This window comes from Dicentrarchus labrax, unplaced genomic scaffold, assembly GCF_905237075.1.
Source record: "Dicentrarchus labrax unplaced genomic scaffold, dlabrax2021, whole genome shotgun sequence".
Lineage (NCBI taxonomy): Eukaryota > Metazoa > Chordata > Actinopteri > Moronidae > Dicentrarchus > Dicentrarchus labrax.
Window position 1 is genome coordinate 1,750,833 of NW_026136715.1, and position 27,104 is coordinate 1,777,936.

A 27,104-nucleotide genomic window follows, 5' to 3' on the forward strand; every position below is an offset into this window, starting at 1 on the left:
CAGTTACTGTTGTCAGTGCTGTCAGTGCTGTTACTGCTGTCAGTTACTGCTGTCAGTGCTGTCAGTGCTGTTACTGCTGTTACTGCTGTCAGTTACTGCTGTCAGTGCTGTCAGTGCTGTTACTGCTGTTACTGCTGTCAGTTACTGTTGTCAGTGTTGTCAGTGCTGTCAGTGCTGTTACTGCTGTCAGTGCCGTTACTGCTGTCAGTTACTGTTGTCAGTGCAGTCAGTGCTGTTACTGCTGTCAGTGCTGTTACTGCTGTCAGTTACTGCTGTCAGTGCTGTTACTGCTGTTACTGCTGTTACTGCTGTCAGTGCTGTTACTGCTGTCAGTGCTGTTACTGCTGTTACTGCTGTTACTGCTGTCAGTGCTGTTACTGCTGTCAGTGCTGTCAGTTACTGCTGTCAGTGCTGTCAGTGCTGTTACTGCTGTCAGTTACTGCTGTCAGTTACTGTTGTCAGTGCTGTTACTGCTGTTACTGCTGTTACTGCTCTCAGTGCCGTTACTGCTGTCAGTTACTGCTGTTCTGCTGTTACTGCTGTCAGTGCTGTTACTGCTGTCATGCTGTTACTCTGTTACGCTCAGTTACTGCTGTCAGTTACTGCTGTTACTGCTGTCAGTGCTGTTACTGCTGTCAGTGCTGTTACTGCTCTCAGTGCCGTTACTGCTGTCAGTTACTGTTGTCAGTGCTGTCAGTGCTGTTACTGCTGTCAGTTACTGTTGTCAGTGCTGTCAGTGCTGTTACTGCTGTCAGTTACTGTTGTCAGTGCTGTCAGTGCTGTTACTGCTGTCAGTTACTGCTGTCAGTGCTGTCAGTGCTGTTACTGCTGTTACTGCTGTCAGTTACTGTTGTCAGTGCTGTCAGTGCTGTTACTGCTGTCAGTTACTGCTGTCAGTGCTGTTACTGCTGTTACTGCTGTCAGTTACTGTTGTCAGTGTTGTCAGTGCTGTCAGTTACTGCTGCTGCTGTGCTGTTACTGCTGTTACTGCTGTCAGTTACTGTTGTCAGTGCTGTCAGTGCTGTTACTGCTGTCAGTTACTGTTGTCAGTGTTGTCAGTGCTGTCAGTGCTGTTACTGCTGTCAGTTACTGCTTTCAGTGCCGTTACTGCTGTCAGTTACTGTTGTCAGTGCAGTCAGTGCTGTTACTGCTGTCAGTGCTGTTACTGCTGTCAGTTACTGCTGTCAGTTACTGTTGTCAGTGCTGTTACTGCTGTTACTGCTGTCAGTGCTGTTACTGCTGTCAGTGCTGTCAGTTACTGCTGTCAGTGCTGTCAGTGCTGTTACTGCTGTCAGTTACTGCTGCCAATGCTGTTATCTGCTGTCAGTGCTGTTACTGCTGTCATGTGTTACTGTGTTACTGCTGTCAGTGCTGTTACTGCCGTCAGTGCTGTTATCTGTCTGAGACACATCTGGTTTCAATTCTTACTCTGTTTGTTTCTTAAGGCAGCAGAGTTCCTGCGTTTTAAAAAAAAAACTTCCTTTGAATTGAAGTAATTTTATTAAGATTTACAAGAGCAAATTAATGGGAATTAGCAGTAAAGCAATGCGATATAAGGTAGAGTAATAGGATATAAGGTAGAGTAATGGGATATAAGGTAGAGTAATGGGATATAAGGTAGAGTAATAGGATATAAAGTAGAGTAATGGGATATAAGGTAGAGTAATAGGATATAAGGTAGAGTAATGGGATATAAGGTAGAGTAATGGGATATAAAGTAGAGTAATGGGATATAAGGTAGAGTAATGGGATATAGGTGGTAATGGATATGTGTTGGGATATAGGTAGGTAATAGGTTAGGTGGTAATGGGATTAGGTGGTAATGGGATATAGGTGTAATAGGATATAAAGTGGTTGGGATTGGTGGTAATGGATATGTGGTAATGGGATTGGTGGTAATGGGATTGGTGGTATGGGATATAAAGTGGTTGGGATTGGTAGTAATGGATATAGTGGTAATGGGATATAAGGTGAGTAATGGGATATAAGGTAGAGTAATGGGATATAAGGTGAGTAATAGGATATAAAGTAGGTAATGGGATATAAGGTGGTAATAGGTTGTGAGAATGGGATATAGGTGTAATGGATATAAAGTAGAGTAATGGGATATAAGGTAGAGTAATGGGATATAAGGTAGAGTAATAGGATATAAAGTAGAGTAATGGGATATAAGGTAGAGTAATGGGATATAAGGTAGAGTAATGGGATATAAGGTAGAGTAATAGGATATAAAGTAAAGTAATGGGATATAAAGTAGAGTAATGGGATATAAAGTAACTGTAATGGATTACTGTACCTGTCCGGTCTGCTGACAGGGCGTCTGGTACTCGGCTCTCTGACAGAGGTCTTTTACTCGTTGGTATTTGGGCAGGAAGTTCTCCTCCTGCGAAACTTCCTTTCCCTCGACGCGCTGGTGCAGCAACTTCCTGTTAACAGATGAACAGACGGCGTCTTTCTGTCTCTGAGACTGTTCTTTTCCTGATTAAAGTTTCTTTATCTGAGTCAAAGGTCTAACAGAACCTCCTGTGACTCAGTGAGGGTTGGGTCTTATTTTTCCTATGTATAATAACGTTACAACATCATCAGAAAGAAGTCTGATAGGAAGAAACACGAGCACACAGGTTGGAAACACACCTGATATACATACATATAATATGATGTTTATTTACCCTCTCTCCACCAGGAAGGAGTCTCTCCACACCTTCGGCTTCTTGTTCACCTGGAATCTGCAGAAAAAGAAAACAGCGGTGTTAGTTCAGTTGCTGCACGAGTTCAGCAGCTGTTTTTAACGCAGTCGTCACCTCCGCCCTCCGTCCTTCCTCTGTTTTAGATCGGTAACATCAGCTCCAGGATCAGAGTCTGCTCGATGAGCTGCTGAAAGCGCCGCGCTGACGTCACTTCACACAATTACACTCCAGTTCGATGAAAAATTCAAAGTTGTGGTTGCGGCTCCTCTTTAGTGCCACATGTACAAATATCACATTCATATTACATTCACACACACACACACACACACACCCTGTCCTCCCATCAACTCCATCTGGTTTCTATTGTGGGATGTTTGTAACTTTAACTTTCAGGAATAATATTTAGATTTTAGTGGAAACAACTGCAGGACTTTTTCCACTCGTCTTTTTTCTTTATCAATTCGCAGAAACAACAACAGTTTAAAATAGTGCTGAGTGAAAAACACTGTTGTAAAGTAGTTACTGAGTGCTCAGTAAAGGCTGAATGTGGAGTATACGTCCATTTCTGTAGCATAATGTACAAGAGAAGTATTCAGATTAGATTACATCCAGTGGATTACGCTGCCAACACTGAACCCTGATGGTTCTAGTGCAGCAGATTCAGGTTGACTTACACATGTATGTATGAATATATAATATAGTTGCCTTTTCTATTTTTTTTTTTTTTTGCTTGGTTGCAAGATCTTTTTTATGGGGTATAAGAAAACTTTAAAAACATTTCTTTAAAGAAATTGAAATTGAAATGCTGAGCTATAGCATTTCATTAATTTCTTTAAAGAAAAATAAATGAATGTTATTTTTAAACTATTTTCATAGAGCCTTCACTCTCTGATAAACAGACTCATTTGAGTTTCAGGGAAAATAAAACACTGAATTTGTCAAAAAAGAAGCATATTAAGTCTTTAAAGTTGTTAAAAATAAAGAAAAGTTCCTAAAAGTATCAGGAAAACTCATTATCAATATTCACAGGAAACAATCTGCTCATTTACACAACCTTCCTGCAGTTCACTGTTTGTTTTAATAATTCAGTTTATCAGCTGTTCTCTGCTGTTATTGTTATTATTGAATATAATATGAAATATACATAAAACATAGTTTGCTCAGTGATAGAAAAAGGTTCCTTAATGACAAATGTTGGGAACCACAGCCTTGGAGAATATGAAAAACGCCGCTGTGCTTTGTTCTACCTCCAGTCGGGGTATCTCACCTTTGGGGGTCTTCCCTTTAGCCTATAAGCCAGCAGAGACCTCCTGAGGCGATTGAGACTGTACGGACTGAGCAGCCAGACCATGCTGCTGTTTTACTGGTCGGTTCTAGAGAGCAACATTAGACAGCGGTTTGGCAACCTAACAGTGCAGCTGAGAAGCAGTGGCCCGCCAGCACGCACAAAAGGACCGAATAAGAGCCTGTACAGAAGGAAACAAACTGAGCTCTGAATAAAACGTCTGCCATCAGGAAGAAGACTCTGTGTGCCAACTCAAACAGACAGAGGTTATCATCCCAGCTTCTATCAGGCTGCTGGACTCCGACACTGAATCATGTGTAATAAATAAATCAGCGCTTTAATCCGTATAGTTTCTCAGCCTCTTTTTAAGCTGCCATATTGTCAGTGTTTCTGTGAAGCAACAGATTGCAGCACCGTGCCCAAGATAATAAAGTTTATTCAACTCTTCACTCCGGTGGAAGTACAGACACACTCACAATAAAAGCAGAAGCACTGATTCTTTACTCCAGTGGAAATGAACAAGTACAGGCTGTGAGATGTACTCAGAGTATAAAAGCTTTAAACTTCAAACAGGGCAGAGGCTCTCCGCTCTTGTTGTTACATCTTTCATGTTTTTTTTTCATCATGTTTCGCCCGCCATGCGTGCTGTGCTCCAGTGCTGATGCTGGGAACGCGTGCAATGATGCAAAATTGCATTAAAATGCATTAAAACTAAAGTAAGGAGCAGAAAGAACTTCATGTAAAGTAGAAAGTAAAATAAATAAGAACAGAACTGAATTATTTACACTGTAAATAAAACCTGTAAGTTTATCATGATTTTTTCTGTATTCTTTTTAAATATAATACAACTACAAAAATAGTCTTAAGTGAATTTACTTGCACACATACACAGAAAAATCTGTAACTGTTAAATTCAAGTTTAATCCTGTTAATATAGTTCTCAAATTATGTAAAAATTTGTGACATTAACAGTAAAAAAGTATTAGTTGTTGCTCGTTACATTGGTTTTACAGTGTTATTAAACATTAAAAAGACAAAATAGACAGATTTTAAGTCAAATTAAAGCTAAAAACTGTATTTTAGTTATAGGAAAATTACAGTATTTTTATCAGTGGTTATTTTCAGTGTATTTGTACTTCGTACTTTCCCACGCGAGCTGTAGTTGAGACGTTTGTTGGTGTGTTTACTGCACCAGCGATGTGTTTAATGTTTTTAAAGTGTAATGTATTCCAGTACGAGAGGAGACACAGCAGCTCATTGAGGAGCTTTAAACGATATGCGTCAGAAATCGCACAGTCAGTCGAACCTGACACACACACACACACACACACACACACACACACACACACACACACACACTTATAGATCCAGTGTGACTTCCCGAGGATGTCATTATCTCTGATAATAAAAGCTGCTAAATAAACACAGATAAATCTGCCTGGAAACCAGAGAAAAAGACTAACATTTATATTTATAAATTAATCTGCAGAACTGAAAATGACCACGTTTTGAAGTTTTCTTCAGTGTAATCCACACTGAGAGTTGTCTGTATATAATAACAGCAGCAACTTTTAATGGTGCTAATTTGGGATATTTATAGATATATTTATATATTTCTTTAGGGTTTCGAAATTTCAGTGATTGCAGAAATAATCTGAGGAAAATGTGACTCTGTAAAGCTGCAGTCGATAACTTTGTCTACACCTAACCAAGAGGTTTTTGTGCCACACCAAACTTCATTAACATGAACCGCTCAAGCTTTTATTTTGCATCCAGATATAAAAGAGACAACTACAGCGAGATATTAGGAACTGACCCCAGCGGCAGTGTTTGACTTCAGTGTAATCAGTCTTTCAGCTACAGTCTGCGTTCCCAACGGGGACGGATTGCTCTGTTCTTCACAGAGGAGACGAGAAAGAAAGAGGGAACAGATACGGTCTCTCGCTGCACTTGCCAGGACGTACAGAGCCGATTACAAACGTGTTCAAACAGCCGGGATCCTCCTAACATTCAGGGTTCAGAGATCTCTTTAAAGGAATAACGACGTTGGATCACAATCCGTTTGACAACCTGACAACCTCCGACCTCCTGGCCCTGACGTTCGCCTTTGTCTATACTTTGATTGTTGAGAATATTAATGGAGGATTTCTGTCCCTGCAGGCGCAGCAGATGGCTCTCGCTGTGTTTCTGCGCCCAGGTGTTTAAATTAGGGTGTTACAGCTGAGTGGCGTCCCGCTGCACCAGCAGCAGGAGGATGATTTACATACTGATGGTTTGCTTCAGCGAGCGTCTTCCCTCCTCTGACCTCTGCCTTCAACAAACCGGTTAGCACAGAACACTGTTAACCTTTTACTGCAGTAATAATATCACAGGCACATTTTATGAGTCATTAACCCGTTCACTCTCTGGATAACTTCACTTAATGAATATGCATATCTGCCCGTATAAAATGTATAAATACTGCATAAACTCTACTTTTATGGTACAACTGTAAAGTACCTTTTATATACTTCAGTATATAGCTGCTGTCAGTGGAAAAAACCTTTAGTGGACGCACTTTGACAGGCGCATTTATCATCATGGATTAGTTAATGTTAGCTCACACTGCTATGTCTAACTCTGTGATTTAAGGATTTATTTCCACCAAACCAGAGTTGGTGATTGTTGGAAAGACTAATAAAGACGGTTTTGGTTTTAGTTTTATTCGGTTTCTGTCCAGTTTAAATGAAGGTACAATGAGATGTAAAATTAGCATTTTTGTCTCTGGAGTCTGGTGGAGAGTGATAGTGATATTACGGCTGTTTCTGGTTAAACTAAGGTCTATCTCTGTAGGGATCCTTTCCATAATGCTATCAGAGAATGATTGAATGGATTTATTTCCACCCAACCACAGTTTATGATTGTTGGAAAGAGAAAAAGTCTGATTATCTGCAGGGTAAAATTACAGTTTTTTTCAATGGAGTCTGGTCGGCTGTAGCACTGATTGTTTTGTTGTCTGTAAATAATTTAATAAGGAGTACGTTCTGGACCTGCTGCATCTGAAAAGTGTCTGAGATAACTTTTGTTATGATTAAACCTTCTGCTTGTACCTGTTGGCAGGTTTGTCAGTGTCCAGCAGAGACAGTATCGACTTCCCGTCCATGTCTGGAGGAGTGTCGAGGCCGGCGATGTCCAGGATGGTCGGAGCCAGATCGATGTTCAGAACCATGTGAGGGTTTCTGACACACACAAATAAACATAAACAAACACAATTAATACACAACAACATCTACAACTCATTATTCATTGTTTCCAACAGTTCTTTGTCTTTATGACTTTAACGTTAAACATTAATTACACACAGAATAAGTAAAGAAACAGCCCTCGTGATACGAGCAGAAAGTTTCAGTGACGGTTTAAATGTTAAATATGTGTTTAGTATAATGATAATGTGTGCGGTGTGAAGGGAATGCAGCTTTCTCTGAACTCGTGATCACCTCGTGGACCAGCTCCGACTGCAGTAATCTACTTTACCACAGACACACACACACACACACACACACACACACAACACACACACACACACACACACACACACACACACACATAGCACACACACACACACACACACACACACACACACACACACACACACACACACACACACACACACATAGCACACACACACATAGCACACACACACACACACACACACACAGACACGCACACTAAACACACACACAGACATAGCACACACACACACACACATAGCACACACACACACACACACACACACTAACACACACACACAGACATAGCACACACACACACACACACATAGCGCACACACACACACACACACACACACACACAGTAACACACACACACACACACACACACACACACACACACACACACACACACACACACACACACACACACACACACACACACACACACACACATACACACACACACACACACACACACACACACACACAACACACACACACACACACACACACACACAAACACACACACATTGCCGTTAGCGTTAGCAACTGAACGGGGCTCAGCAGCCTCCCAGTGAACACAACCTCAGAGACAGACAGACAGACAGAGGACAGACAGACAGACAGACAGACAGACAGACAGACAGACAGACAGACAGACAGACAGACAGACAGAGGACAGACAGACAGACAGACAGACAGACAGACAGACAGAGGACAGACAGACAGACAGACAGACAGACAGACAGACAGACAGAGGACAGACAGACAGACAGACAGACAGACAGACAGCAGAGGACAGACAGACAGACAGACAGACAGACAGACAGACAGACAGCGGTACCGAGGTGATTTATGGAGTTTCCTGATGGACTTGTTGCTAAAAGAAGCTAACTGTCGCTGTTAGCTAGTTAGCCCGTACAACATTAATTGAAATCTCTGGAAACTGAACTTCTGAACTTGATCAGATCCAAACAGAAACTTCTGAACTTGATCAGATCCAAACAGAAACTTCTGAACTTGATCAGATCCAAACAGGAACTTCTGCTTCTGATCAGCTCCAAACGAACTTCTGACTTGATCAGTCCAAACAGGAACTTCTGAATTTTTCCACAACCACACAAAAAAAGATGCTAACTGCTATGCTAGCTGAAGACAACGAGCAGTTAAAATCTAAAGTCTACAATCTGGAAGGAAAATCCAGTCGTCCAGACATTAAAGCCCTGTCCGTGTTATTGATCAGCTGATGATGAGGAGGGTGTTTTGATGACTGTAATGTTCACAAACAGGAAACAGGAAGTGGTGAGTGTGTGTTTACATGCTGCCTTGCTCCACGTTGGGTCCTCTGATGTAGAACGGCACTCTGATGTCAAACTCGTACGGCATTGATTTACCTGCAAACACACACACAGCGTTCACTTAAAGGAGTCCCAACTACAGCTGCAACGGTTGATCGATTAGTCGTCAAAGATTCGATCAAACTTTTCTGATCTGATCTTTAATGTGAATGTCTCCTGGTTCCTTTAACCGTCTGTGACAGTACACTGAATCGATTAATTAATGAACTAAAAGAAAGAAGAGCTGTAGAGTTCAGGGTTTTATAACGATAGTTAAAGGTCTTAATGAGTTCGTTCAGTCCATCAGAAACCAGCTTTTTACCTTTGACGAGGCCGAACTGTCCGATGTGGTAGCCGTGATCTGACGTGTAGATGATGTAGGTGTTCTCCAACTCGCCGGTTTCCACCAGCATGTTGTACAGCTGAGACAGACAGACAGACAGACAGACAGACAGACGAGACAGACAGAGAGACAGACAGACAGAGGAGACCTGTTAGATATTGTTTCGTTTTTGATCCTGCAGGTATGAGCAGGAACAGGTGTGTGTGTGTGTCTGTGTGTGTGTGTGTGTGTGTGTGTGTGTGTGTGTGTGTGTGTGTGTGTGTGTGTGTGTGTGTGTGTGTGTGTGTGTGTGTGTGTGTACCTTCTCCACGCTGTCGTCCACAGACAGCAGCGTCTGCAGTCGTTTCCTCTGCAGCACGTTGGTGAACTCCATGTGGATCGGCTTCATGGGGCCGGTGTAACGCATGATCCAGTGTTTGTCCAGGTTGGGAGCGTAGTTATAACTGGGAGTGCTGAGGAGGAAGAGGAAGGTGGAGAGAGGAAGGTGGAGAGAGGAACTTGAGAACATCTAATAACGTGTGAAAGTGAAGTGACAGGTGAGAAGAGGAACTACGCAGCGCCTCGTTTCTCTCTACATGGCTCTGGCAGCTGTTAGCCGTTAGCCATTAGCCAGGCTTTAGGTGTTGGGGTTCAGCATGTTGCTCAAAGACACGGAGCCGGAGGAGGCAGGGATCGAACCGCCAACCTTCTGATTATTAACAATCCGCTCTACCTCCTGAGACACAGCCGGCGGTAATCAGTCGCCATAGAAACCGCTGATGAGGACAGCGGTTGTTCCTCAGACGGCTCCGTGCTGTTATTAGTTATTAACTGATCACTTATTGTAGTCGGGTTTTATTCATGCAAATGATTTTGTGTTCATTTATATTAAACTTTGAACTGACTTTAATGTTGTCGACTGTATTTCTTAAAATGTATTTTCTCGTCCTTAAGTTAACGTTTCCCAACACGAGGGTCAGAGCTTCATTTTAACAGCAAAGACTTTAATTATGCAGCAGATCTATATCAGCATTCACAGAGTTCACTGATAAACAGCATCGTCCTGCATGAGAAATATTACAGAACCACACAGTACAGAGAATCTCTGGTTTCACACAAACCTCCTGCAGCGACTGTGTTCACTGTTTGGGTTCATTGTTCAGTTTATCAGCTTTTAGAGGTGTGTGTGTGTGTGTGTGTGTGTGTGTGTGTGTGTGTTATTAATGATCAGCAGCATCTGCTCTCATTACTCCACACACACACACACACACACACACACACACACACACACTGTGCTCCCGCTGTGTCAGTAACAGAGGATGTTCCTACAATGAGTTCTGTGTGGATAATGAATGACTCCCATCCTCCTCCTCCTCCTCCTCAGCAGATACATAATTCAATCTCTGCGTTGGGGACAGAAATAACCTTCAACATCACACTCTGCTCTGCTTCCTCCTGACCAGACAGCTGGAAACATCTGCATCTGGTTGGAAGATCACACCAGCACCATCAGTTCGAGTCAGTCCGAGTCAGTCTGAGTCAGTCTGAGTCAGTCCGACAGCGAGTACAGACCGGCTGCTGGGAGTCTTTCTTTAGTGGGAATCTGTCGTCACCCATTGGTTTGTGGAGAACTGTTTTGAAGCCTCAAGTTTGGCGTTATGGTCGTGGCCGTGTCGTTTTATCGGAGCTGGGGGAGGTGACATACTGCGAGTTGAGCGCCTCCTAATTGGCTGCGTCAATCATCTGTTTTACTAAATGAACATCATGCTGTATGGAAGAAGACTGAAACTAGAGACTGAGACCAGAAACTCACCAGGAAACTGTTTACTGAGCTCATAAATCAAGTCGGCTCATCCGCTATAAGACTCAATACCATCTGTCTTTTATTGCAGCCAGTGGCGCTGCCCCCCCTGCTGGTCGTTACACAGAATGCAGGTTTAAGACTTCCCGTTACATTTACTGTCTCTGAAGTTTCCTCCATGTTTGTTTTTATCCTCGCGGAGCAGCGAGTGTGACTGTTAGAGTTGTTTGAATTTTTAATTTCTGTATAAATGTTTAGTGCCGTATCCTTATTTAATGTCTCTTATACATTATGTAAAGACCTTGATTTGCCTTTGTGTGCATAATGGCCGATATAAATAAACTCGCCTCGGCTTCTTACTTTCTGTACAATGTGGAAACCGAATTAAAAGTTTCGGTTCATTGTTCCGAATACAACACGTCAACATGTTTGTCCAGAACACAAAGATTACGACTTCCTCTGCTGCCTGTGGACTAATTTCTGTGTTTCTATGTAGGGATGAGGGTCAAAGTATGTGACGTTTATGGAGTCCAAAACGTAGTGATTATGATTATCATTATTGATCTGTCTGTTTTTCAGAGGACAGCCTGCACGTTCACCCGAAACCCAGCTGAAGAATTATTTTGTCTTTATTTACTGAATTCCTGTTATTTTACTTTTGTGGGAAGAGAAAACAGATTCTTTCATCCAGTTTTTCTGAACTGACCAAAGGCCACATAAAGCCTAAAAAAACTCACCATGAATTCAAACAGATAAAATATTGTATATTATTAAAGTAAATCACAGCCTGATGGTTGCTTTTCTGTCCTGTTCACAAAGTTTAAATCTGTTTCCAGTCGATACTCCACTTTTCAGTGATTTGGCTTTTACCAGCACGTCGTTCTACAGCGACTTTGTTGTATTATTCCTTTCAGAGGAATTAGGGATTACTGTCTGTTCCCAGTATTTCAGCAGTGGGTTTTCTGGCAAGCTTTGAATGGGATTTAAATGCTCTCCTGACGGCGGGAGTGCAGCCGGCGTTTCCTCCGGCGTCTGTTTATATATCAGTAAAAGATGGTCTGACCTGTCTGTGCGCTCATAAACAGACACAGGCAGACAGACAGATGTGTCTCTAAGACAGACTGACTTTAACTCCTGAGTCACGTTTTCAGTGAGAAATTAAAGTTTTTCCGTACAGAAATGAAATAAGACCTGTGTATTCATTAACATACATTATGGAGGATTTATCCTGCAGTGTTGGAGCGGCTCCATTGTTCAGCTGGATTACAGCAGCTTAGTCTAACTGTGTGTGTGTGTGTGTGTGTGTGTGTGTGTGTGTGTGTGGGCCTACATGTGCTGTGATGCGTTAGGAAACGCCGTGCTGTACTGCGGCGCAGAGTCTTCAGGCCCGTGTGGCGCAGCGTGGCTCAGGACCATCAGCACCGGTCGGTGAGGGTAAACTCGCTTCGAGGAGCGGAAGTAGCGGATGGACTCGGCCGTGATCAGGTCGGTCAGATAGTCCTGGTGACAGAAACATATCATTGTTTTATTTTCCTCAAATTTAATGTACTGAAACAAATGTATGTAAATGCTGAGTCATTATATAATAATATATCTCTTTATATTCCTGGTTTATGAATAATTTCTTAATAATGTTTCAATTAGTTTCCTGGAAATAACCAAATAACTTGATACTAATTATAGAAAAATGTATAAATTTTCAATAAATTCAAAAAACTCCAATCAGCTCTCCAATAATAATAAAAACAATAATAATTATTCTCTTTAACTCATCAACAGAATCCTTTTTTCCGTCACATTGGCGGAAATGTGCCTTTTCTTCCTATTGTGTGAACTGTTGTTGTTGTTGTTGTAGTTGTTGTGTACTGTGTGTTGTGTGTCCCTGCCTGTGGGTACTGAGCTCCGTGTTTCTCTCGGACTCCGTTGCGGCTCAGTGTGTAGTTGTAGAAGCGGCTGTTCTTCACCAAACCGAGCCACTCCCTCCACCCGGAGGGGACGTACGAGCCGTTGTACTCGTTCAGGTACTTCCCGAAAAAGGCTGGACACATACACACACACACACACACACACACACACAGGTAAACAGTCAGATCACAGCAGTAATAAAAGCCTCTGTGTGCGTAGGTGTTGTGTGTGTGTGTGTGTGTGTGTGTGTGTACCTGTCCTGTATCCGGTGTTGTTGAGGTAGACCCCGAAGGTCCGCGGCTCGTGCTGCCGTTGCCATGACATCGAGGAACAGTTCTCATTGTTGGTGTAGGTGTTGTGGTTGTGGACGTACCTGCAGAGAGAGAGAGTGGGCTGCATGTTCGTCTCCATTTTCTTTTAAAAATATATTTTAAAAAACCAAAATAAAATAAATGTGTTTTTCCTTAAAAACAAAAAATCATGTTTAGTTCATTTGATTTAAAATTACATATTTATGTGTTTTTAGTTACAGTCGACAGTTAAAATCAAAAGTCAGATGTAGGTTTTGTCATTTTGGTGCATCAAATTTAGAGCTGTCTTCCTGTATAGTCTAACAGTCGAAGAGATTTAATTGACGCACTTTCCATCAGTCAGTTGCAGAAAAACAAAAACAAAATTAAACTGCGTTCAGGAGCTGCACCTTGTCACCGGGACCAAAGTATCAGAGGATTGTCGCAACACGGACCTTTTCTCTTGTAACACAGGAAGTCTCTGACTGCTGCACTGCTGCGTGTGCTAACTGTACGAGCTGCTGTTAGCTAGTCAGTGATCCCATTAGCTGTCTGTACCTGGACTGGGAGTGAGAACAAGTCATAGAACCTGTGGACCCCAAAGAAGCAAAAGCTGTTTGGCCTGTATCTAAAGCACTGACCTATGCCCTGTATCTAAAGCATTGTAAATATTCAGTCTATTTGCTGGTTGTTCTGACACATTCAGAAACACGGGCCGCTGTTAAAATACAGATATTTAGATAATTTAATTAATATATATATATATATATAAATATATAACATGAGATGACTAGGAGACTAGAGTCGGTGGCGCCCCAGAAAATGAGTCAGTAATTCGGGTAAAGATGGACGTCTCTTACTTCCCAGTGAGCATGCTCGAACGTGACGGACAGCACATGGGCGTGGTCACAAAGGCGTTGGAGAAGGAAGTCCCGCCCTCCTCCATGATACGGCGAGTCTTATTCATCGCCTGCATCGAACCTACAGAGACAGAGAGAGCATGTGCAGTGCTGGGGCATTATGGGAACTGTAGTAAATCCATTCATTGTAAACTGCTGGTTCCAGATTGACAGGCGTAGCAACAGTAACTAAGGAGGTCTGGGCTTAGCTGTGTCAGTCATTAGTGTTATCAACAGTAAAAGTATCAATAGTGACAATAACAGTAAATTAATTAAGTAAATTAATTATTGATGCTAATAACAGCCTAATATCTGTCACTCACCCAGCTCCTGGTCCTGGTCGTCGGTCAGGATGAGGATGATGTTCGGCCGGATGTTGCGGCGGTCTCTCTGGAGGCGGGGCTTCAGACGCTGGCCAGATGGGAAGTGGGCGTGGCAGAGCGTCACCGAGATGAACAGGAAGAGGAGGAGTCGGCCCGCCATGGCCTTCGACCCCTGACCTCCCCAAGAAAGGTCAACCAATCAGCTGCTTCCCCCCGGCGGAGCCTCAACTTCTGGACAACAAACAAACAAATAAACAAAAGCCAAAGTTTAGCTGCAGCAAGCTCACAATCTGACTCGTCGACTTCCTGTTGGAAAACTCACCGGTGTGGTCATTTCAACAGGAAGAGGGCCGGTACGGAGAAACTTTTGATTGCAATTAATTAATTAATTAATTGATAAAGACACAACAATAACCATAATTATTATTATTAGTCACCTTTTCACAGCTTTAAATAAATCTACGTTGGTCTTTATTATATTCAGTCAGTCTGACACACTGGAGCTTTAATGGGATTTTTAGGGTTTAGAGTTGGAGGGTGACGCCAGACAAAAGGTCAGGAGGTTGTTAAAGTCATCAGGATTCATCATGATTCATCATTCATATTTGCAGCAAATATCAGAAATCGGAGCCGCGTCGTCCAGTTGTTTCACTGAAATACGTCCGACCCTCGAGGTCCTTCTGCTGCTGCTGCAAACATGATGGTTTTATTATTGCAGCAGTGTTTGGGTGAAATGTCAGCGCAGTACGTGATCGGCTCTGTGTTTGCTTTCTGTGTGAGGGCGGGAATACTGATGAACACACACACGCAGCACACACACACACACACACACACACACACACACACACACACACACACACACACACTTACAACTTCTTGTTGTTTTTATTTTACTTAATAAATTGTATTTTTTTTCTCCTCTTGTTATTAAATCATTTTATCCTTGATGCTTTGGCAATATTGTTCACCAATAAAGATTAATGAATTGAATTGTGTGTGTGTGTGTGTGTGTGTGTGTGTGTGTGTGTGTGAGAGAGAGAGAGAGAGAGAGAGAGAGAGAGAGAGAGAGAGAGAGACTTTCACTGAGGAAAAATAAAACAACAACATTAGTCCAAATAATTGAGGGAGAACGTGTAAATACAATGGACCGAGCTTCTGGGTCCGTGAAGTGTCTTAAACCTGCATTCTATGTAACAGCCAGCAGGGGGAGCGCCAATAGTATTGAGTCTTATGGCGAAATGAATCAACTTCTCAGTTGATTTATTCCCTCAGTAAACAGTTTCCTGATGAGTTTCTGGTCTCAGTCTCTAGTTTCAGTCTTCTTCCATACAGCATGATGTTCATTTAGTAACTGATGGTCCCATTTAGAGTAAAACAGACCATAAAGCAGGGTATGCTTTAGGGTGGGGCTACCTTGTGATTGACAGCTCATTCTCAGTGAGTCCGTCCAGCTCAACGCACCAAACTCAGATCAAACTGTCAAACAGTGCTGATCAGATATGGATCCAGATTCTGTTGTTGATTATTTCTCTCAAATCTGTTCACAATACCAGATCGTGACACACAGTAGAGTACGTGACCTCCGCTGGCTCCAACAAACTGTCATGGCGATGTCCATAACGCCAAACTGGAGGCTTCAGACAGTTCTCCACAAACCGATGGAGGACGATAGAATCACATTAGCTGCAGTCTTTTGTTTCTCTGATAATAAAACTGCGATCCGATCAGTCGCATTGACACCGAGCACAGCAGGAGAGAGTGTGTGTGTGTGAGCTCACAGCAGGGTGTGTTATGCAAATTAGCCAGTAATCAACAGACAGTAAGTTATGTGTGTGTGTGTGTGTGTGTGTGTGTGTCTGTGTGTGTCTGTGGCTCCAGCTGTGAACAGATTACACACAACCTGCTGAGAGAGAGAGAGAGATTAGCTCTTTCCCCTCTCTCTCTCTCTCTCTCTCTCTCTCTCTCTCTCTGGATGAGGGTCTGTGTTCGTGGACTCACAGGAGACACAGAGGTCTGTACTGATGACTGCTGAGAGCTGATGGTGAAACATAATGATTAATGATCAATGATCAATCAATCGTCCAGCAACATTCTAATGGAACTGATACAATCATCAATATCATAAGCCACTGACTTTACTCCAGTACTGTACTTAAAGGTACAGTGTGTAGGGTAGCTAAAGCTAATAGCTCCGAGGTTTAATCTCATTCTCTGGTCATCAAATACAAACACTTTGGGACCCTGGGAATGAGACTCAACAATCGACTATCTTTCTCGGCTGTGATTGGTCGTTTTCGTTCGGGCCCGGTGGATCCTCGCAGATACCATTCGGAGCCACAAGGAGGAGCCAGACGAATCAAATTGTTTCACAGATTATCTGTCTCATGTTCGACTGTCAGGATACAGTGAAAGATGAGACCCTAACCCTAACCGTAACCCTTTTTGTATTGTATAAAGTATATTCAATAAACTAACTATATCTCTCTAATATTTAGTGTAATATCAGAAACATAAATACGTTTATTTAAAGTGCTGTAATGTCATTAATGAACACGATAAACAGATGTAGGATCTGAACCAACACTACAGCATTTTAACCCAGTTTCTGGATCAGAAGACAACATCTGGACTGAAGCAGCGCGGTCCAGCTGTTGGCTCTGTTCGACCCAACATGTGTTCTGTCCTGCGGTGACCCAGCCAGTAAATCCACCGCAGCATGTTTCTGTTATGTCACACAGTGTCATTATGAAACTGACCTACAAACTGACCTGAGACCAGACTAACTCCACAACATAATCCAGAAACAACCGGAGGAAGACTGCCGGCTGATGAATTAAATCCAGTACAGTGTGTCATTTCTGCCACTGGAGGGTCTCTAACATCAAAACTATAATGAAAAAGGAAGTTTGATGATGTGGTGAAGCAGCGTTGGATCATGGTCCCAGATTATGATCTCATGCTAACAGACTTAGCCAAAATGCTGCTAACATTAGCTCAGCTTGTTTAAGTTGAGATAACTCTGATAACTTGTGATCCAGACGTCTGATGAATCAATGAAAATCAATTTTATTGTATTTTATTGACATTTGTATCTCTGTATGTATTATATATTATATATATATCCCATATAGAGCCCATTATATCCCATATAGAGCCCATTATATAGAGCACATTATATCCCATATAGAGCCCATTATATAGAGCACATTATATCCCATATAGAGCCCATTATATAGAGCCCATTATATCCCATATAGAGCCCATTATATAGAGCCCATTATATCCCAAATAGATCCCATAATATAGGCATTATATCCCATAAGCATTATATAGCCCATACAGAGCCCATTATATAGAGCCCATTATATCCCATATAGAGCCCATAATATAGAGCCCATTATATCCCATATAGAGCCCATAATATAGAGCCCATTATATCCCAAATAGAGCCCATAATATAGAGCACATTATATCCCATATAGAGGCCATTATATAGAGCACATTATATCCCATATAGAGCACTTTATATCCCAAATGGGCTCGATATACAAATATTGGCTAGAAATCAGATAGTAATTCTGCTTTAATAGTCTTTGGAGTATTCAATAGTATTTTTTAAGTTAAATATGTATCCTGATGCACCTGAGTCTTTAGATGAATCTTTGAGTAAAATTTTAGAGGTTTTGGTTCACTGGTTGAAAATAAAAGCAGCTGTTTTGAATCCTAATACTTTCTTTCATTTGATATTCATGGAGCCTGAAAATAAAGCTGCTGCTCTTGATTCCACAGAGTTTGTTTTATTTGATATTCAGAGTGAAATTTTATATCCACGCCTCGGCCTGAGGAGTCTGAAGTACACCAGTAAACAAGTCAGTTAAAAGAATTGAACAGACTCAATTTAAGTTGAAATTAAGTTAAACAACACATTCTTGATCAAGGAGCTTTAGTAATTTTAAGAAAGACTTAATATTGTAATTTTTTTAATTTGCACTGTAAAAAAAAACAAAAACCCAGAAAAAAAAACTACTTAATCAGAAATGTTTCTGTAACTTACAAAAATAAGTTAATGTCACTTGAAATTATTGTTAAAAGCTGCTTAATCAAGAATCTTTTTCAAAACTGAGTTTGTGTTACTTAAATTTTTCAGTGTCGTCTGTTTCAACTGTGTTTAAGAATTAAAATCACATCACAGTATATGGACACTCCCTGTCCACATCGGGTCTTGTTTTTGCAGTTTGGTCGACGTCCCTCAGGACCAATAAAGGAAAATCTTTGAGACCTTGTTACTGCTGGTGACGAGGAGCTAATTAGTTAGCAGGTGTGATGGTTGTTTGTGAAGTTTCTCAGCTCAGTTTTGTGCTTTTAATGAAGCCGAGATGTGTTGTAAAGACTGAAAGCAGCACATTAACGCCTGTCCACATACTTCTGGCCGGGCAGTATATTATCAGACTATATTATGCGTCTGGAAACGTGCAGTCATGCTCTCCTGAACTGCGAACAAGAGCTCCAAACACCCCCGGGGACAATAAATCCTGTCGTCTGTCATCCTGATGTGCCCTCTCTCTCTCCTCAGTCACATCTATCGGCTCATTAATATTCATGAGCAGATGGGCGGACCTCGGCACAGATGCAGCTGGCCGCCGAGCGACTTGATATGAAATGTGGTGAATGTCAATAAAGAGATACAGCGCTAATGCCAACCTGCTGTTCCATATTCATTAGCGGGTAGAGAGCGAGCAGCGAGGGGGTAAACGTCTCCCAGCACGGAGAGGTGAAAGGTCACAGCGCTCAGGTGAAAGGTCAGAGGTCGGCTCATCGCTTCCTGACAATCTAGCTGGTTCTATTAAAAAGTGTAGTGGTTGTCGGGGTAATGAGATTACTCTCTAATAGAGCCAGCTGTGGACATTCAGTATATCAGGATATGATCAATACATTTTCCAATATTTTGGATCTTTGATCAATATGCCAGCTGATATTTCCTGACTGTTATCAATAAACATGTCAGCTGGTATTTATTTCCAGTTACATTCTTACATTTTTACACTCAGTCAGCATCTCTGCCTTTCCCTTCACCAATGTGACAGAGAAAAGAAATAATGAGAAACTTTCTCACAATATTGACTTAATATCACAAAGTCATTATGTTGAGATACTGAGTCAATAGTTTGAGAAACTTTCTCCTCATAATGACTAACGGATGCCTTTTATTCAGTCACATTGGCATAAATGAGCTCGTTCCAACCAGAAACAGGAAGTAAGGACAGGTGAACACCGATGTTCTAACAGGACAGCAAGTTACTTTAGTTAATGTAGAAGTTGTGTAACACGATGCATTGCGTGCGAGCATCTGATGATCTTTTTAGGTCCAGTTAATTCACTTCGCTGTGGGGTTGGGCGCTTTGTGTGCATGATCCGAAAATCAAATCAAGTCAAATCAAATCCTCTCCCATTGAGCAAGCTAAATTTAGAGGTGTGGACTCGAGTCACAAATCAAAAGGACAGTTAACTTTAACTCCAGTGACTCGTGACTTCACTTCTGTTTCAGCCCTTTGACTTGAAAATAGTCGATCTCAAAGATTAATTAGATCAATTGATTTCCTTCATTTCTATTAATTCCCAGCAAGTAAAACTTAATTTCACCAGATCAACTCTGTTTGAATCCAATCAAGTTTTAAGACCGATGAAGCGTTAACGCTACATCACCGAGCACCAGCTGGTTGTTTTGATGATTACGTTAGGTGAAGAGCACATTATGACTCATTTAGGACTCAAAACTCAAAGTTTAAGACTTGAAACTTGTGACTTGCATAACATTAACTAGGCTAAAGCTAAAACACACCAGCGCTGATTGACGCACGTCTTATGGTTTTATGTAGTTTTGATCAACTATAGTATAAAAACGTAAACAGCTGTGTTTTATCCTTTAAGGACACTTGCTGGACCTTCTCTCTGTACTGGACACAGATGGTGAATCGGTGCCTGGAGAACTGGGAATACTCTTTCTAATTTTTGCCCCAAATGTTTTTAAAGCATCCCGTCCAGCAAATGATAAACTCCCTGTATTATAAAGAGAGAATGTAAGAACAGTCTTACATATTTAGACCCAAAAATAGGTCAGTAGTGTTTCCACGTTGTCACTTCACTTCTGCTGCTTTACTTCAGGCAGTAAGGATCATTATGAAATTAACATAATCCACAGAAGTCCATAATTAAGCCTTCTGAGTTAAGTTTTCCTTCCTCCATCAGCTCATGAACATTGGACAACTATATCGTGACTTCGCCATCCTGTGGTCGCGTCATGTGTAAACCACATTGTGAAAATTTCCCGTAAACCAGATGATGATTGACACACAAGGTAACTTCCCGTATACAGTAGGTGGCGCTCTGAGTATGACTGAATATTGATATCATGTGTTCAGGATAAAGAAGTTATGACAACTTCCTGTTTCATGGCAAAACATCGAAATGTGCCGCCAAGCCACAGACACGGCGTTCAACGTACAGTCACAAATAGCACAACTTTTAATCGTGATTATATTTAGATTATACTGATCAAATTTTAAGTCGATCCGATCAATTCCCCAGGAGTAGTTCGTTCAAATAGAACGCAGGCTAATCGCCCCAAAATGACCCAGATATTCAAAATGGCCGACTTCCTGTTCGGTTTGGGGTATAGGTCCAAGAGGGTTTATCGTTCATCTCGTCATGGTACACGTCTGTGCCCATTTTTATACATATCGGTCAAACGTGTCCTGGGGGCGTGGCCAATACATTTAGCCCCGCCCACACGAGAGACCCATAGAAAGTTTTCGCTACAACTTAATTTTGTGTCGAGTTTCATGAGTTCTGGAGAGAGTTTAGGCTGCAAAGAAGAAAAATAATTCCTTTCATATCAGAGATTGAGTGGTGATAATCTCCGTATACCTGCACACTACAGAAACATCTGACTGAAGAGTTTCTGGACATAAAGTTTCGTGCAGCGTTCTCTGAGATATCAGATCACTGGAGCAGAAGTAGAAACAGGAAACTGTCTTCTGTTTGTTTCTCTGGCCGCAGCACTGAAACCCGATTCAGGACATACAAGATGTACAGTACGCTGGAGTTTTAGGACATAATTTTGTTTTTTGTTATTGTGCAAAGTGTGAGTCCGTCTCTGAGTCACTACCTGTCTGAGGCTCTCAGAACTTTAAAAACACATCAAACAGAGTCTCACTGTAGTTTTTACTCCAACAATCAGGAGGAAATTGTGCATCTGGAGAATATTTCCAGTGATGGATAAACCCACATTTGGTGCAGCAGTTGATTATTAATCTTAATACGTAAAAACTAAATGAGATTTGTTTTTTTTTTCAAGTACCAAAACACCACAAATAAAAGAATATAGTGATCCTGTACTGTATTGTTACAGCAGACCTTACGACGCGCTGCGACTCGCAGAAATCAAACTGATCCTCGGCAACCTGATCTGCAACTGGAAACCAGTTATATGAAAAGACAGAAAGACTTACTGTAAAAGAGCAAACGTTCCTCTCAACATGAAGACGAGGCAAACAGACGAAGAGAAAAACAGAATTCAGAGGAAGAGGCAACAGAAATATCCTAAAACTGTGAAGAACAACCACTTCTCTGTTTCTGTTCCTCTTTCCCTTCCTGGTGCAGGATTTTATTCTGTCTCACAAACTCTCTTTTACTCTACATTGTCTTTGTCTTCCTCTGCTCCTCATGAGTCCCTGCTGCCTTGCTCGTAGGCTCTGCCCTTGAACCAACAGCCTCACTTCAGGTCCCGTTGGCTGTTGCCGCGGGAGCAGACGTGGTAATAATCCCCGTGGCAACAGCTCGATGACCGCACGCTCTAGCTGTTGTAACAACAGCTGAGCTGCTGCTGCTGGTCCTCCCTCTCTCTCTCTCTCTCTCTCTCTCTCTCTCTCTCTCCTCCTCCTCCTCTCTCTCTCTCTCTCTCCCTCTGTCTCTCTCCCTCTGACTCTCTCTCTCTCTCTCTTTCGCTCTTTCTCTCTCTCCCTCCTCCTCTCTCACCTCTCTCTCTCTGGCTCTCTCTATCGCTCTCTCTCTGTCACCTTTTTCCTCTCTCTCTCTCTCTCTCTCTCTCTCTCTCTCTCTCTCTCACTTCCTCTCTCTCTATGTGACTCTCTCTCTCAGTTGTTTATTTTCGGACAGATGTGTGAACGACAGGAAAACAACCAGAAGGAGTCAAAGGAAATAAAACCTGAGTGAAAGCAGAACAGCTGGCAGTGAGTCATTGGTGGACAAAGCTTCTGGTTCTGTAAAGTGTCACCGGATCAAAGTGAGAATCCTTCCAGGCTTCCGTCTGTGGGTTTCGGACCGACCGGCGTCCTTCGAGGAAATACTTTTAGCTACGGGAAGACCCCATAACAATAGCGGCTGCTAACGAGGTTAGCATCACACAGCGATCGGCGGAGCTACGTAAGGACACTGAGGACAGTCGGTTATTCCTCCTGAGCAAACAAATACAAAGTTAAAGAAGATAAATCACAAGGATGTTTGTCCGGTCCAACACTTTCACACTGAGGCCTCCAGGGGGCGCTGAGGGCTGTTAGTGTAACTTAATATTGGAATAAGGATGATGAGAACAGGATCAATAACAGACTCCTGACTCTGACTGAGGGGCTTTGTTGATGAGTAGATTGATTGTGTCTCCCGGCTGTGGAGGTTGTAACTGTGTGTAACGGTTCAACCTGTGTTTCCTTTACCAGCGTCCGGGTCTGAATCATTTATCCGCAGTGTGGATGCGAGGCAGCAGCAGAGTGATGCCTCTCATCACTTCGACGCTCTCAGCTGCTTTATTGATGAGCAGGACGTCTCCACAGGAGCATAAAATGTAAATGTACATCTCCTCCCCGCTCTGAGCCCGCTGGCGGATCCTATCGCACACGTTCTCTCAGGAGAACGACCGCGACTTTACCGCCATCAGACACAGCTTCCACTCGCTTCAATTAAAGTCTGAATGTTAGTTTATACAGAAACCACAAAATAAACTTCTGATTTATCCATTAATATCGAGACCCGCCTGATTCCATAAAAAACTGTTTACATTCAAACAGCGCCCTCTGGTTTCCTGTCCCGAATTCTACTTTCAGCTGTCTTTACAACCAATGTGACAATCAACAGTAAAAAAGGTATTTGTTCTGTAAGTTTACATGGATTTGATTGTTAATTTACAGATATCTGAAATAATTTTCACAACTTGAATAAATGTTTTTTATTAGTGAAAAAAACAAAAATTACAATAAACTGCTGCTCGCCAGAAGCTGGTAAAAGTGGCGTCAATGATAAGATTTATACGTGAGGCACGTCTCATCCTTTAATATAGTCTACAGGAACGTAATCCTGTGTGGTGTCCTGCAGTTGTACAGTGTGGTTTTACATTATTTGCTAATTAATTCGATGAATTACAATTACTCTGAGGAGCGTGAATGGGAATTAATTGTAATATATTTGAATATAGCCTAGTTATTTTCTCTGACAAATGCTTTTCCTTTTTATAAATAAAGTCGATTAGAAATATCAATAAATCTCTATGTGTGATTGATTTTGTGACGTAGCCTCGAGACTGTGCCAGTGCCACCTAACAATTAACAGGATACATATGTAGAATAAAAATGTATTTTTATGAGATTGAGGGTCTCTCAAAGATTAAATCAACGTACGAGGGAGAAAACTGATGTCTGAAACAGAATAAAAGAAGGAACAACAGAGAATATTGTTTTAGGTTGTAATGTCCCTTTAAGAGATTCCCATCTGCTGTATGCTAACACACACACACACACACACACACACACACAGGCAGCACTTCAACATGAATACATGGAAACAGAAGCATCATCTAAACACAAGACCCCATTTACACACCATGTCTCTCTCTCTCTCTCTCTCTCTCTCTCTCTCTCTCTGTCTCTCACAGGCTCCACCCACCACCTCGTTCACACCTCCACTCATCTCTTTAATGCTCTCTCCATCTAACACACCTCTCCATCTTTATTATCAGCTCTCCATGCGTCACCCTTCACCTCATTTACACAAACCCTCTCACATCCATCCCTCCATCGTTCAGAGTGTGGATCCACCAACGGGAACTGGACGATACAAACAGCAGAGTATCTCCACACCATCGCTGAACGTCGACTGAATACGACGTATAAAACAAACGATCACCATGTAAAACACATATTTATACAGCTGAGTGGGATTTGTTGGAAAAAGAAAAGATGAAAAAGAATATTCCTGACGACAAACAGCTCGAGGCAACAAGACGCTTTTAAAAAATCCTTTTCCTGCTGAAGAGCAAATCAATAACTACAGTTAGATTTCATTATCATCAGGATAATATTCACACTCAGAATGAAAGGATGCGACTTTATGAATAACTGAATTTGAAGGTTAAATATGAGACATTATATTATCTATACACAGACACAGAGTCACATGGTGTCTCTCTCCCTCTGCCTGTGTTGTATCGCAGCCTCTCTGTGGTTTGTTTCCATAGCCGGTCTGCTCCGACTGAAACTGCTGTTTTTATCATCTACGTCGGTGAATTAGGGATTTATTTCCACAAAACCAGAGTTGGTGATTGTTGGAAACACTAACAGAGACGCTTTGGGTGAGATTTTGCACATTGTATTTTAATTAAATCCTCCTAGAGAATTGATTTCAGTCAGTACAATCTAAAGACAGGAAGTAAGCCTCGTATGGGGGTCGTGATCTCACTAGTACAGTACGATTACCTCAAAATATTACTTTAAATGTACTTAGTTACTTTCCATCACTGAACGTTTTTAATCTGAAAACCTGTCGGAGAGTTGAGCTCGAGGAAGGGAGGAGGGAAGAGGGAGGGAGGGAGGTAGAGGAGCAGCAGAGGAGACGAGTGCGAGATGAGCTATCTGACTAATGAACTCGTCTTATCTCAGAGCGCTGCTGAATGACGAGCAGAGAGACAGGCGGAGAGAGCGACAGATAGATTGATAGACGGTCTTTTGTCCCTCGGGTGAAGAGCTCTGAAATAAAATGCTAATGAAACAAACTGACGGACTGAACATCAGGTTCCTGCTGTCGGAGCAGAAAAGATGCTTTAACTCACAAATACAACCGACTGAAGAAAGGATCCATAATAATCATTCACATTTCAGATACTGACTCGTAAAAATACAGTCATTTTCTGTTATTAAAATACAGTTTTTAGCTTTAATTTTACATAAAATCTTGTGTAATGTTTAATTAAAGATATTCACACTGTAAAACAATGATCTATAAATCCAGGTGAACTCTGCTATAATACAATAATCAGACTTACATTTACAGCAGAGTGCTGTTATTATTGGATTGTTATTATTTTAATGTGAATGTTAAAAGTTATAGAAGTGTAATAAAAGTCATTATCTGTGAGATTACAGTAATTATTGCTGTTTACACTGATAACAACTGTATTTGGACAGTTTACCAATGCTTATACACTGATAAACAACATTTATTCAACTTCCATCATTATACAACATATCTGTCAGTTAACTAACTAATACATTAAAATTACACAACTAACACTTTTACTGTTAATGTCACTAATTTTACATAATTTTAGAAATGTATTAACATTATTAAACCTAAATGTAACAGCTTAATCTATTAAATAAACAGTAAATATACATTTATATTTTTATGTGAAAAAGGACAAAATACATCCTCACTGATACTGAAACATCTGTAAAATCAGTTTAAACAGTCTTCTGTTTTAATTATTAATTATTAAGTGTAGGTTTCAGGATAAATGTTCACATAAAACATTAAGATGTTCAGACAAAATGTGACAATAAAGCAAAAAGTCCGTTTCAAACTGACACAGACTGTGTGTGTGTGTGTGTGTGTGTGTGTGTGTGTGTGTGTGTGTGTGTGTGTGTGTGTGTGTGTGTGTGTGTGTGTACAGGTGAGTTGTGATGGCAGACAGCCAGGAGGTAATTACTACCTCCATTAGAAAGCTGTGATCATGTTAAACACTCACCTCTGACACACACACACACACACACACACACACACACACACACACCACACACAAACACAAACACAACACACACACACACACACACACACACACACACACATACACACTCTCTCTGAGTTCTGAGGAAGTTAAAGCTTATCATTTTGTCATTTTGTGTCATTAAACTGAATCACAGCCGACCTTTGACCTCATAATGTGTCATTTATACAACAACAACATTCAGTTCAATTCAATTCAATTTTATTTGTATAGCGCCAATAACAGAAGTTATCTCAGGACACTTTTCAAATAGAGCAGGTCTAGACCGAACTCTTTATAACATTATCTACAGAGACCCAACAGTACCACCATGAGCAAGACCTTGGAGACAAGGGCAAGGAAACACTGCCTGTTAAAAGGCAGAAACCTAGGACAGATCCTTCGGCTCACTTTTTTTACACTGAAAAATGTCTCGGAGTGAATTAAATCAAATCTACAGAATAAATATATTACACCTTTATTGATATTTTTAGGAACGTTTTATATAATTCTCTGTCTGTATTCTGTATTTAACGATCATATAAACTTTATATGTTTCTTATGATGTATGTTGTATGAGCTTCATGTGTTTCTAATGCAGGTTGTTTAGAGGCTGAAGGCTCTGTGTACGGAGCTCGTCTTAAAATCAAGAAGACCTCACGACCCTCCGTCAAGCGCCCCGACCGCCAGATAAAACAACAACTTCACGGTATTGATG

General features: G+C 41.4%; 1 protein-coding gene and 1 long non-coding RNA gene across 10 annotated transcripts in view; both read right to left on the reverse strand.

The window, feature by feature from the left end:
* The window catches only part of LOC127378084 (uncharacterized), a 40,528-nt gene extending 13,742 nt beyond the window's left edge, over window positions 1–26,786 (reverse strand). The window contains exon 1 of the long non-coding RNA XR_007887818.1: window positions 26,729–26,786. This is a non-coding gene — a long non-coding RNA (uncharacterized LOC127378084). The remainder of the gene's footprint in view (window positions 1–26,728) is intronic.
* LOC127378060 (extracellular sulfatase Sulf-2) overlaps window positions 1–27,104 on the reverse strand; it is a 67,002-nt gene that overhangs the window by 12,346 nt on the left and 27,552 nt on the right. For 7 of the 9 annotated variants that reach the window (XM_051426588.1, XM_051426590.1, XM_051426594.1 and 4 more), the window contains 11 exons: window positions 14,341–14,571; window positions 13,979–14,099; window positions 13,083–13,201; window positions 12,810–12,961; window positions 12,254–12,423; window positions 9,445–9,595; window positions 9,123–9,222; window positions 8,782–8,857; window positions 7,062–7,190; window positions 2,670–2,726; window positions 2,297–2,426 (listed from right to left, as the gene is read on the reverse strand). In XM_051426588.1, coding sequence (XP_051282548.1) covers window positions 2,297–2,426; window positions 2,670–2,726; window positions 7,062–7,190; window positions 8,782–8,857; window positions 9,123–9,222; window positions 9,445–9,595; window positions 12,254–12,423; window positions 12,810–12,961; window positions 13,083–13,201; window positions 13,979–14,099; window positions 14,341–14,500 — 1,365 coding nt within the window. In that variant the 5' untranslated portion in view covers window positions 14,501–14,571. Of the gene's footprint in view, window positions 1–2,296; window positions 2,427–2,669; window positions 2,727–7,061; window positions 7,191–8,781; window positions 8,858–9,122; window positions 9,223–9,444; window positions 9,596–12,253; window positions 12,424–12,809; window positions 12,962–13,082; window positions 13,202–13,978; window positions 14,100–14,340; window positions 14,572–21,848; window positions 22,237–27,104 lie in introns of those variants that run through there. The other 2 variants (XM_051426587.1, XM_051426589.1) reach the window with 2 other exon arrangements.